General features: G+C 59.4%; 1 protein-coding gene across 2 annotated transcripts; it reads left to right on the forward strand.

Moving 5' to 3' along the window:
• Positions 1 to 260: 260 nt before the first annotated feature.
• On the forward strand, positions 261 to 9,254 carry HAP1 (huntingtin associated protein 1). 2 transcript variants are annotated; one of them, XM_072940022.1, is made up of 14 exons: positions 261 to 738; positions 1,747 to 1,826; positions 2,211 to 2,327; positions 2,449 to 2,663; positions 2,878 to 2,980; positions 3,065 to 3,131; positions 4,431 to 4,561; positions 4,952 to 5,026; positions 5,331 to 5,465; positions 5,603 to 5,694; positions 6,001 to 6,039; positions 6,776 to 7,149; positions 7,542 to 7,743; positions 8,421 to 9,254. In XM_072940022.1, the coding sequence occupies exons 1-14, from the start codon at positions 261 to 263 to the stop codon at positions 8,752 to 8,754; spliced, it is 2,442 nt and encodes an 813-aa protein (XP_072796123.1). In that variant the 3' UTR covers positions 8,755 to 9,254. The 2 variants fall into 2 exon arrangements, with proteins under 2 accessions (XP_072796123.1, XP_072796124.1); XM_072940023.1 differs by having other exon boundaries at positions 7,525 to 7,743; positions 8,421 to 8,560.
• Positions 9,255 to 10,609: the final 1,355 nt, after the last annotated feature.

Consider the following 10,609-nt stretch of genomic DNA (forward strand, 5'->3'; position numbering starts at 1 on the left):
GAGAAGGGGAGAGAAGCGCAGCACTAGGAGTCCAAACCCGCGGAACCAGCTGGAACGTCCACTCGCTTCTTCTCCTTGCTCTTTGCTTCCTTTTGCGCTCTGTTCCGACCCCATTAGCTAGCCCCCATGCGCGACCCCCTCTCCCGGGCACCACCAGTTGCTCCACGGCCGCCCCCTCCCGCGCGTGGTACGGCCCGGCGGGCGCGCATCCAGGCACAGGTTATAAAGGCCGGGCTGCGGCAGGCGACTGCGGACTCAAAATGCGCCCGAAAGAGTCGGGGCAGGGCTGCCCCGGGGACAGGGACAGGCCGGGACACGGGGATCCCGCAGCAGTTACCCCGGTTCCTCCGCCCGCAGCCAACCCCACTCCAGAGCCCTCTGCCGACTCTGAACCCACTTCTGCGCAGGCACCTGCGGCTGGACAGGGAGCTGGATCTGGATCCACATCCGTCTCGGGACCCCAGGTGGGAGCTCGCTCAGCCTCTGAGGCTCGATCGGAGGCAGGAGCCCAGGGCGCGTCCGCATTCTCGGCGGTCCAGGGAAATGCTCAGTCTGTGCCCGACAACTCGGACGCGCAGCGGACCCGCTTCAAATGCCAAGGGCCCTTTGATCCCCGCGCCACTGGCCTGGGGACTGGAAAGGCGGCGGGCATTTGGAAGACGTCGGCTGACTACCTCGGCCGGCGGTCTGCGGTGTCTGGCCCCGAGCGCATCGCCCTTCTTCGGGAGCTTAAGGAAGGTAAACTAAGTCCCCGGGCTCCTGGAGCGGATGGGACTAGGGCAGCTCCAGGGAGGAGGGGGGCCCGTCGGGTCCAGGAGCCCTGTCCACTGTCACAGTCTGCGGTGTCTGTCCTGTCATCCCGTCCCCATAACCTCCTCCCCTTCTGTCGTTCCCTGATTTCAGTGCGTAGGGTCCCGGGGACCGCGCGCTCCCCCGCCCCCGTCTTCGCGCCTGTTGCTGCGGCAGATCTGCGCAGTCTCAGTGCCCCCCTCCCGGGGCTACCGCAGTGCCAGGAGAGGGGCGGGGGGCTGCGGGAGGGCGCTGCCGGGTGCACTCTGAGCCTGCGCTGGCCTGGTGCGCAAGCAACCGGGGCGGGGGTGGGCAGAAGGGGGAGGTTTTGCCAATCTTCTGAATGCCGGGGTTAAGACCGCGCTTTCCCCTCAATCCTGGGGGTAGGCGGACTCTCAGGCAGATGCTGCCTCTCCTCTTCCCTCTGACCCTCTCCTGGGTCTCTGGAGATCTCTGGCTTGGGTCTAGATGCTCAGATGCCTCCTACTCCAGTGCTGGGGAAGTCTTCTCCTCTCCTTTCCATGCGCAACAGGTGCAGGGTGGGTGACTGCGTTTGTTTTTATGATCCATGAGGCTCCCATGAGCCGGCCAAGGCTGCCCTCTGGGGAAGGGGTGATGAGTCAGTCGGTGCTGTACTTCCGCTAGCCACCTCCATCTTCCGAGGTTCCAGGGACCCAGGCGTCTGAGAGCTGGGTTCCACCTGAATGTGTAGTACTGTGATCTCCTTACCTTATCCACACCATCTTAGAGGGAAAAAAAAAAGTTAAGTTGGCCCTGGGAGCAGAGAAGAGAGTGCTGAATACTCTGAGGGTATGGAGGGGATGTTGCGGGCAGAGAGGGAGCTCAGTCATCTTCTCCCTTGTGGCTGACCTTTGCTGTTGAGGGCAGGAAACAGTAGGGTGTGGGTTAGCGTATGCCCCATTTTACCTGACCCTGCTGCCCACTTTTCTCTCACAGCGCTGTGTCCTGTCACACCACCGCCAGTCAAGAAGATCACCCAAGAGGATGTCAAAGTGATGTTAAGTTTGCTAGAGGAGGTGTGTGCTGCCTTCCCTATCCGGGCCAGTCCCAGCCTCAGCCAGGCCCCCGTTCGAATTCTGTCCCGCGGGGGTAGGAGGCTTCCTCCTTGGCTACCTCTCTGGGGCTAAGCTGAGGGTACTGCTTATGGAAGGCAGGTAGATGTGGGATGTCCAGGCTGGAAGAGCTCTTAGAGCCATCTGGTCCGATCTGCTCTTTTTCCATTGGGGGAAACTGAGTCAGGCAGGGTTCATGGCAGGCTCTTGTCTAGTACCCTAGAGAACTAGGGGATGGGAGGGTTCCTCTAGTGGCCTAGCTTCCCTCCAACCCCTTGCTTCTCCCACCTGTCTCGGAGATCCCAGAAACCTGGAATGTATTCCCCATGGGTGGGGGTCCCTCTGCAGAGAGAGCGACACCTGAACATGGCAGCTCACGTTGGCCAGTCCCTGGTGCAACAGAACAGTGTTCTGATGGAGGAGAACAGCAAGCTGGAAGCCATGCTGGGCTCGGCCAGGGAGGAGGTAACTGGGCGGGAAGGATCGGGGATGGGTGTATCTCAGGCCTGCCTCCGTCCTGCTTGTGCCAGGACCCATGCCTGCCCCTGCCGGCACCACGACCCAGGACTCCTCCTCCCCTTGCCAGATTTCACATCTCAGACACCAGGTGAGCCTGCGGGATGACCTCCTTCAGCTTTACTCAGACTCTGATGATGATGATGATGAGGAGGAGGAGGAGGAGGATGAAGATGAAGAAGAAGAGGAAGAAGAGGTAGAGGAAGAGGAGGAAGGGGAGGACTATGAGGAAGAAGAGGAAGAGGAGGAGCAGCAGCCTGACCATCCCTACGAAACCCCTGAGCCGTAAGTGTCCTGCCTTTGCACCTGGGCGGCCCCTTCCCTTCTTGGAGCCTCTGTTTCCGTGTTTGCAAAGTGGAACGCGGTGTACTTACCAGCAGGGTTGCTGGGGCTAATTGAGACCATCACACTCAGCCCGGGAGTAGGGGAAAACCCTGGGTGGGCTGGGAACTGGGTCCCTAAGCCCCTGAACTGTGACTGCCATTGCTCCCTCCCCTAGGACTGCCCAGCCGGAGCGGGAGTCGCACCGCTGCCCACAGCTGGAAGCGCTGCAGGAGCAGCTGAGGCTGCTGGAGGAGGAGAATGAGCAGCTGAGAGAGGAGGTGCGGATGGGAAAGAGGGCCGCGCCCTGTGTGCAGGACAGGGGGTGTTGACTCCCCTGCCCCTTCCTCTTTCCCTCCCTCCAGGCCTCTCAGCTCGACTACCTGGAGGAAGAGGAGCAGATGCTCATCCTGGATTGTGTGGAGCAGTTTTGTACGTGAACTTGTGACCTGGGGGGAGGGGGCTGTCCCAAGGAGCAGAGTGAAGGACCCCGGACTCTCCTGGAGACTTGCGTTCAAGTCACAGCTCTGGCACTTCCCAGCTGTGTGAGCTTGGCCAATTTCCTTGACCTCTCTGAACCTTCATCTTTAGAAGGGGAGTGAATGATCTTGGTGCTGCTGACCTCTCCAGGGGTTATGGCTTTGTGCAAACTGTAGTGAGCTGTACAGAAGCTGTGGGGCTCCTCTAAGCTTGTCTTCTTTTGTTTTGGGGGAGGGGCGAGGAGGGGACTAGAAGCGAGGAAGGGAGGGAGCCATGAGCTGCTAGAGACCAGGCAGTCCGGGGCACTGGGACTGGGGCAGTTCAGAGTCATATATTAGGCAGTGGCTGTGCGGCACTGCGTTTATAAAGATGGGCGAGGCACAGTGTTGGTCCCTGAGATGCCCGGGCCTAGCTGGGGAGGTGCAGACTCTAGGTGGCAACAGCTGAACCCCCAGCCTGGCCTTCCTTACCCCTGGCTTCCCTGAATCCCCTTACCCCCACCCTTCCCTGGTCCCAGGCCCCTGGAGTAGGCGCCAGTTCCCCTATTCTGTCACTTCTACTTCCTAGGAATGGGGGGAAAGCATAGGAAAGGCTCAAGTCTCTTCTGTCTTCCCCACCCCAGCTGCCTCTCCGCTGGTCTCCCCATCCCCACTCTTCCCCTTCCAGGCCCTTCTGCACACAGACCAAAAGAGTCTTCTAAAATCAAATCTAATGGTGTCACTTCTCTGCCTAAAACCCCCAGATAACTTCCCATTTGCCAGAAGGATCTGTCTCCATCTCCCTACCCCAGCCGTAGTGGTCTGGGCCCTGCCCACTGCCCCAGCCCCTCCTTCGTTCTGTCCTGTGATGCCTCTGGGCCTCTCCACACCCCTCCTGTCTTCCCTTCTGCCTTGAGAGCCCCATTTGCCCCGCGAAGGCTGGTCTGGCTGCTGCAGCTGTGACCCCCCGGTGCACCCTTTACGTGCGCTGCATCCCAGCCCGTAATGTGCACGATTGTGATTTCTTTCTCCCTCAGTCTTTGCATGAGTCTTGAGCTCAGTGTGGGCTGGGGTCAGGTCTTGCCGACTGCTCACCTAGCACCCGGCTCTGTCAGTCAATAAACGTTTATTGAAAAGAAGACCCAAGTGAGGGATGCTAGGCCTTGTGGAACCTCGGGTACTCAGCGGGAGCTGAGGGGTGCAGGCAGACAGAGGCGTCTGGGAGCCTGAGGGCCTGGGGAGCCAGGGCTGACCCTTCCCCATTGCTCCCCAGCGGAGGCCAGCCAGCAGATGGCTGAGCTGTCAGAGGTGCTGGCGCTCAGGATGGAGAACTATGAGGAGCAGCAGAAGGAGATGGCCCAGCTGCGGACCCAGGTCATGAAGCTGCAGCAGCGCTGCCAGTCGGTGTGTAGGGGTGTGAGCGGGGCTCCGTCTTGTCACCGTCCCATGGCCCCTGGGGACCCCGTCCCCTTCTCCCTCCCCCCACCCCATGGAGCTCTAGGCTCAGAGGCCCAAGGCCCCCTCTCTGTGTCCCGGTCAGAGTTGGAGGAGACCTCAGAGAGCCCCTAATCCTGCCACCTCATCCCAAGTTGGGGACTGATTCCAGAGTCATAGAGTGTTCCAGGAACCAGGCCACATGACTCCCCCACCTTCTTTGACCTCATTCCATATGACTTCTTATTTAAAGGGCTACCAAAGACTCTCTGATATGCCTGACAAGACCTGCCAGAAGCAGTGGGTGCGTGGGAATGGGGAGGTCTGGGGTGGGGGTTCACCGGTCTTGGGTCTTTCCAGTATGGGGCTGAGACAGAGAAGTTGCAGCAGCAGCTGGCTTCGGAGAAGGAAATCCAGATGCAGCTCCAGGACCAGGTGAGGCACCCCCTGGGCTCCTGGCCTGGCTCTTTAGAGCCCTCAGCCCCAAGCAGTGGGGTGCTGGGGTCCTTGGGCAGCTGCCTGACTCTCCTGAGAGGACGAGCTCCTTGCAGTGGGACCTGGGTCTGTCCTTTCCATCCCCTCCGTCTCTGGCACAGGGCCTGGCAGGTGGCTGTTCAGTTGGAGTCTGAGTGGGGTGGAGGCCAGGGTCCTGCCCAGGGTCTCCCTGCATGTCATTATGTGGGTCTGGTGTCTGGGCTGGGTGTGCCTGGGTCCTGGCAGAACCTGTGGGGGTTCCCAGCTGCAGGACCTGCGGGAGAAGTACACGGAGTGCGGGGGCGTGCTGATTGAGACCCGGGAGGAGGCGAAGACCCCCCGCCAGCAAGCCCGGGCACCCGCTGGCTCCGTCACCCGCTACGCATACACTGTACCTCTGGTGAGGCCCCCTGGCTGCCTGCCTTTCAACCTCTGTGCGCCCTGTGTCTACCCGCAGTCCCCTCCTGTGCCTAGATGTACGCAGGGTGGAAGGTTCTGCAGGGATCCTCTGGTAACGTTCCCCCCTCTCCACCTCAGGAGGTGCTTCCTGATTTCCAGGAGACCCTGGCTGAGGAGCTCAGGACATCTCTAAGGAGGATTATCTCAGACCCTGTGTTTTTTATGGAAAGGTGTGCTCCCGGCCCCCAGACCCTTGCCACTCCTGCACTCATCCTGGCCTGCCTGGTGGGCAGCAGCCTTTCTGGTGGTGGGAAGGGTTTGCCCTCAGGCTCTGACCTCCCTTCCCCCGTGGTGCCCCTCCTCCTGCCTCCTCCACCCACCTAGTTGGTCCTCCCGCCTCTTCCACTCAACGTCTTTCCTCTGTGCACACAGTCTGGGTCCATCATTTCTCCCCGGGGTTTTCCTGCATGACAAGGCCCCAGGGACTTTGCACTTTCAGCTTCTGTTGACAGTGAAAGCCCTTTTCTCTGTTGAAGGAATTATGAGGTGACTCCAGAGGGGACGTCAGACCCGGGGTAAGCCAGCCAGGGGCTCCCCCTTCACCTGCCCTCACCTTTCAGTGGCCAGATAACCACCTTCAGCTGGTTCTGCGATCCTAAAACCCTAGAGAAGGGCCTGCTCTCTGGGGTGGCTGGGCTGAGTTGTTCTGGGAAGGAGGTGCCTCTCTTGCCTTTACCTCTTGCCGCGTAGGTGGCTGTCTGCCTGGAGGCTTCTCCAAGTCGGGACCAAAGCCTTGCCTTCACCTGGCCAAGGGCTGAGAGGCTAATGGGCACTGGCCTAGAAGCTGGGAACAGCTGGGACTGAGTCCCAGCTTGATCCCTTTACTGGCTGTGTGTCCTTGGGCAAGCTACTTGACCTGTCTGAGCCCTGCTGAAATGGATTTGTTCCTATGGCCACTAGCTGTGGGATGGCTTGTGAAGGTTAAATAATGAACGATGTGGACAGAGGGGACGTTATTCCTGTTGGTCGGTTCCGTGTGGCAGGGTTGGGGGACTGGGGGAAGGCGGGGCCTAGGCAGTGTTGGTGACCCATTCTTTCTACCAGGTTCACGAGCTGGGTGTTTGAAGCCTTGAGGCTGGTACCCAGCTGCCTTCCCCCTTGGCTGGGATGACTGGGAGTAATCACTGTGCTGACTTGCAGGAGGGCAGGAGAACTCCTCAGCCCCAGTGGCTGGAGATGTCCCGGAAGAGTGAAGATGGGGGCTCTGGCCTTGGTGAGGGTAGGGAAAGACTTTCCTGTCTCCCTGCCCAGATACGAGCTGCGCCACAGTCAGGAGCGAGAGCGGGGACAGGGGTTCGAGGCCGAGGAAGGTTTGATGCCAGCAGAGGATTTCGTGCCTGCGGAGGATTTGGTGCCCGAGGAGGAGCTGGGGGCCACACAAGACATGGTGCCAGCCGAGGAGGGGGGCACAGAAGAGGCAGAGCTGGTGTCCGAAGAGGCTGAGGCCTGGGAGGAGGTGGAGCCCGAGCTGGATGAGGCAGCACGAATGAGTGTGGTGACCTCAGCTCTGGAGGCCAGCAGCTTGGGCTCCTCGCACCTGGACATGAAGTATGTCCTCCAGCAACTGGCCAGCTGGCAGGACGCCCATTACAGGCGGCAGCTGAAGCAGAAGATGGTCCAGAAAGGTGAGTGCTCCCGTGGGGGCCTCCCTCGGGCCAGCCGGACAAGCTGCAGATCATCGAGCCGATGACAGGTGAGGGTAGGTGAGCCCCCCAAGTGCTCACTTACCCCAGCCTGGCCCCTCTCAGCGTGCTGATTTGCATGGACTTCGCATATCACTTACATAGGCACCTCAGGTCCCCCTCAGTGGGAACTGTGCCCCCCCCCACCCTGTGCTTATTTATGTGGAATTTGCATAGGATTCCAGACCTCCACCCCCTTTCCTCCTAGGGGCTGGGCTGGGGGTCAGGGCTGGGACTGCTGGCCCCACCGCACCTCAGCTTCCTGTCTCTGCCCACCCCCTTCCCCTATCCCCTACCCCTGCCTCCCCCATCCCCAAGGCTCCCCAACCCTGCAGCAGTGGCAGCAGCAGGCCAAAACAAACATGGGGGGCGGGATCGTGGAGCAGCAGCCCAGGGTGCCGACCCAGGACTTGCGGAGGCTGGAGGAGGACAGGGCCAACCACCCTCCCAGGGCCTGGGAGGAAGAGGGGCCTTCTGGGGCCACCCAGGCCATTGGGATGAAGGCCTCCACCAGCCACAGTCGGACCAGTCCCCTGGGTGAGTCTGAAGGTGGGCTAGGGTCTCCTGCAGGGTGGTGGTGGGGTGGGTTAGGGTCTCCTCTCCCCAGCTGGAAACCCCAAAGCTTGGGGAGCAGCACTCGCTGAGCACAGGCTGTGTGCTAAGCCATGTGAGCCCTGCCTTCAAGGAGCTCTTAGAGATATCAAAGATGACTTAGTGATGCGAATTATCTCCTTTAATCCTCACAACCTTATAGGTAGGTACTGTCCCCATTTGGTGAGGAAACTGAGGTTCAGAAACAAAGTAGTTTGTTCAAGGCCATTGAGCCTGTTTTCCTCGCCACTGTGCCGCAGGGACCTTCCTGACCCAGCCCTCCCCTCTAACCCTGTCCTGGTGTCTGCCTGGCCTGCTGGGTCAGTTGTGACCCAGCAGGCCCTAGGATTGTATCTTGGCAGCCTCATGATTGTATCTGGCCTGCCCTGACTCTGACAGTTCTTTGGTCATGGCTGGGTGGCCTCATCAGGGTCGCCATGTAAGGGTATGTAGGTTGTAAACTGAACCGTGACACCTGTGGCTGGGCAGCAGGCAACCTGCATAACTACCAGTGGTGGCTGTCTCTCTCTGATAGAGCTGACCGGGCCCAGCCCCTGCCTGCTGCCCAGGCCAGGCCTATGGTTCTCAAGCCCCCAGTTCACATCTACCCCCTTCTCTTCCAGGCTTTGCTGTTTCCCAGCAGCCTGCAGAGGCCCCACAGAAAGCCTGAGGCCCCTCCTTCCGCTGCCTGGCCAAGTCCCCGCCTCCCCAGAGCCTCCTTCCCATGCTCTGAAACGGGACCCCCGGTCTGTCACCAGCCCACCCTCTGTCCTGATGAACCTGGGCCGCAACTTGAGGGCCCAGGCCTCGAGCCTTTTCTGGGACAGGCGGAAGGAACCCCGACCCTCGTTCTGTAGCTGGTGCAAAAGCTGTGGCTGCTGGGCCTGGATCACGTGGTGGCCCAGGGGGCATAAGAAGCCCAGGGGGAGGCCCACCAGCTACCAGACCCAGCTCTGAGCTGGGGCCAGGGCTCCGGCCCGGGTGTAGGAAGTTGTTCTGGGTACCCCTGCTAACCACACGCCCCTCACCCCTTGACCCCCAAATTAAAGGTGGCTCCTTAGTACTTGTTGATTTTTAGGAACAGGTTCATCTCCCTCAATTCTTGGCCCTTTCTCCTCAGTCCCTAATTACTGTTTCTAATCAGATGTGTCTCTGCGTAGGTGAGGAGACCCTCTGCCTGGCCGAGGGTCTTCTTTCCCCACCTCCTTGCCTGTGGCCCACGAGTGTCCAGGCTCCCTCCCAAGGCCCTGTCATTCCCCTCAGGTCCTCCCCTCAGTGTCCCTTGTTTCCTCCTTCTAGATGTTTGGCCCTTTCCCACCCTTTGCTTATAAACAGCTGGAGTCGGGGGCTCCGGACCCCCATCGATACTTGCCCTGCTATCCACAGCGCTTCTCACGCTCCTGTTGCTTGTCAGCCTGTGTATGTGCCGGTGCAGAAAATAAAGGACCTGTGCACGACCTGGCCCAGCCTCTTTCTCAGGGAATGTGTGCGTGTGCTCGTGTGTGCGCGTGTGTGCACTCTGTGGGGGCAAAGCTGTGGAGAGAGAATGGGCTCCCGTATTGAGTGATGTGCCGAGGGCTTTGATCAAACACATAATCATATCAGCAACCCCTGAGGGATGGTGAGTGATCTGATAAACAGTTGTCAGGTGATGAAACTGATGCCCAGACAGGTGAAGTGAGCCTCCTGAGGGCCTCACCACTGGTGGTGGAGCTGGAATTTGAACCCAAGCCTTCCGGCCTCCAGAGCCCATGCTTGATCCTTTCTGCTCCAGACCCAGTGCCTGGCTGCAAAGGGTAAAACAAGAATAAAAAGTCATCACTGTCTTAGGTAGAGGTCCACTGGACGCAGACCTGGAACAGCATGTGAAAACAAGTGGTTTATTTGGAAGGTGATCCCAGGAAGCACTCTTGGGGGGAGTGGGGAATTAAGCAGAGAAGGAAGCTTAGGTGATGGAGGCTCAGTCCTACTGGGAAGCTCTGGGAGGGAGTGGAGCCCGTTGCAAAGTGTGGTCTGTGGCCCAGCATCACTAATATCTGCAGTTTATCAGATATCTGGAACAGGTTGCACCCCACACCTGTATCATCAGAATCTGCATGTTAACAAGGTCCCCAGGTAACGCACATGCATATTAAAGTTGGAGACACACTGATACAGAACCCATTTCAGTTATCCCACCCAGAGGAAGCTGGGGCCTGCATCCTCCAACTCTCATCATTGGTTGAGGGCGGCTCCTGTGGGCATTAACTCTCTGGTGCTCTCGCCTCCTCTTGCATGGGCTGAGGAAAAGGCACCTCCCACCCCACGCAGAGAGTAACCGCTTGTCGTGGACCATGATCAGCATGTGCTGGAATGGTGAGCACCCAGGATGCGGGCAGGTCATTGGGTGTTGGCTACAATCCACCCCTTGTGCCACTCAGATGCACTCAAGCCCCATGTGGCGTGCCCTGGCCTGACATTGCTTCTTTAAGTTGGTAGCTGGTCACAATATCTTAGAAAGAAAAATTACATCTGGAGGGCGAATGGTGTAAGCTGTGGTCCCCACTGCTGCAACTGGTCCTGAATCCTTAGACATGCCTCAGTTCCTTCCTCTACCGCTCATCCTATAGTCCCCTCCGCCCTGGCCAGCACATCGGCTGGTCCGGGTTGCTTTCCTGGTGGAGAGACCCAGATCTTCATTCCTGAGAGGTCTGAACCCTTGGTCATCAGGCCCTGGTCAAACCATCAATGTCACCAGGCAGGAGGCTCTCAGAGGCGCCCCAGCGAATTCCCCTGAGTTCCAGACCCTAAGTACTCCTTCCTGCCCCCGTTA

Source organism: Vicugna pacos, chromosome 16 (assembly GCF_048564905.1).
Source record: "Vicugna pacos chromosome 16, VicPac4, whole genome shotgun sequence".
Lineage (NCBI taxonomy): Eukaryota > Metazoa > Chordata > Mammalia > Artiodactyla > Camelidae > Vicugna > Vicugna pacos.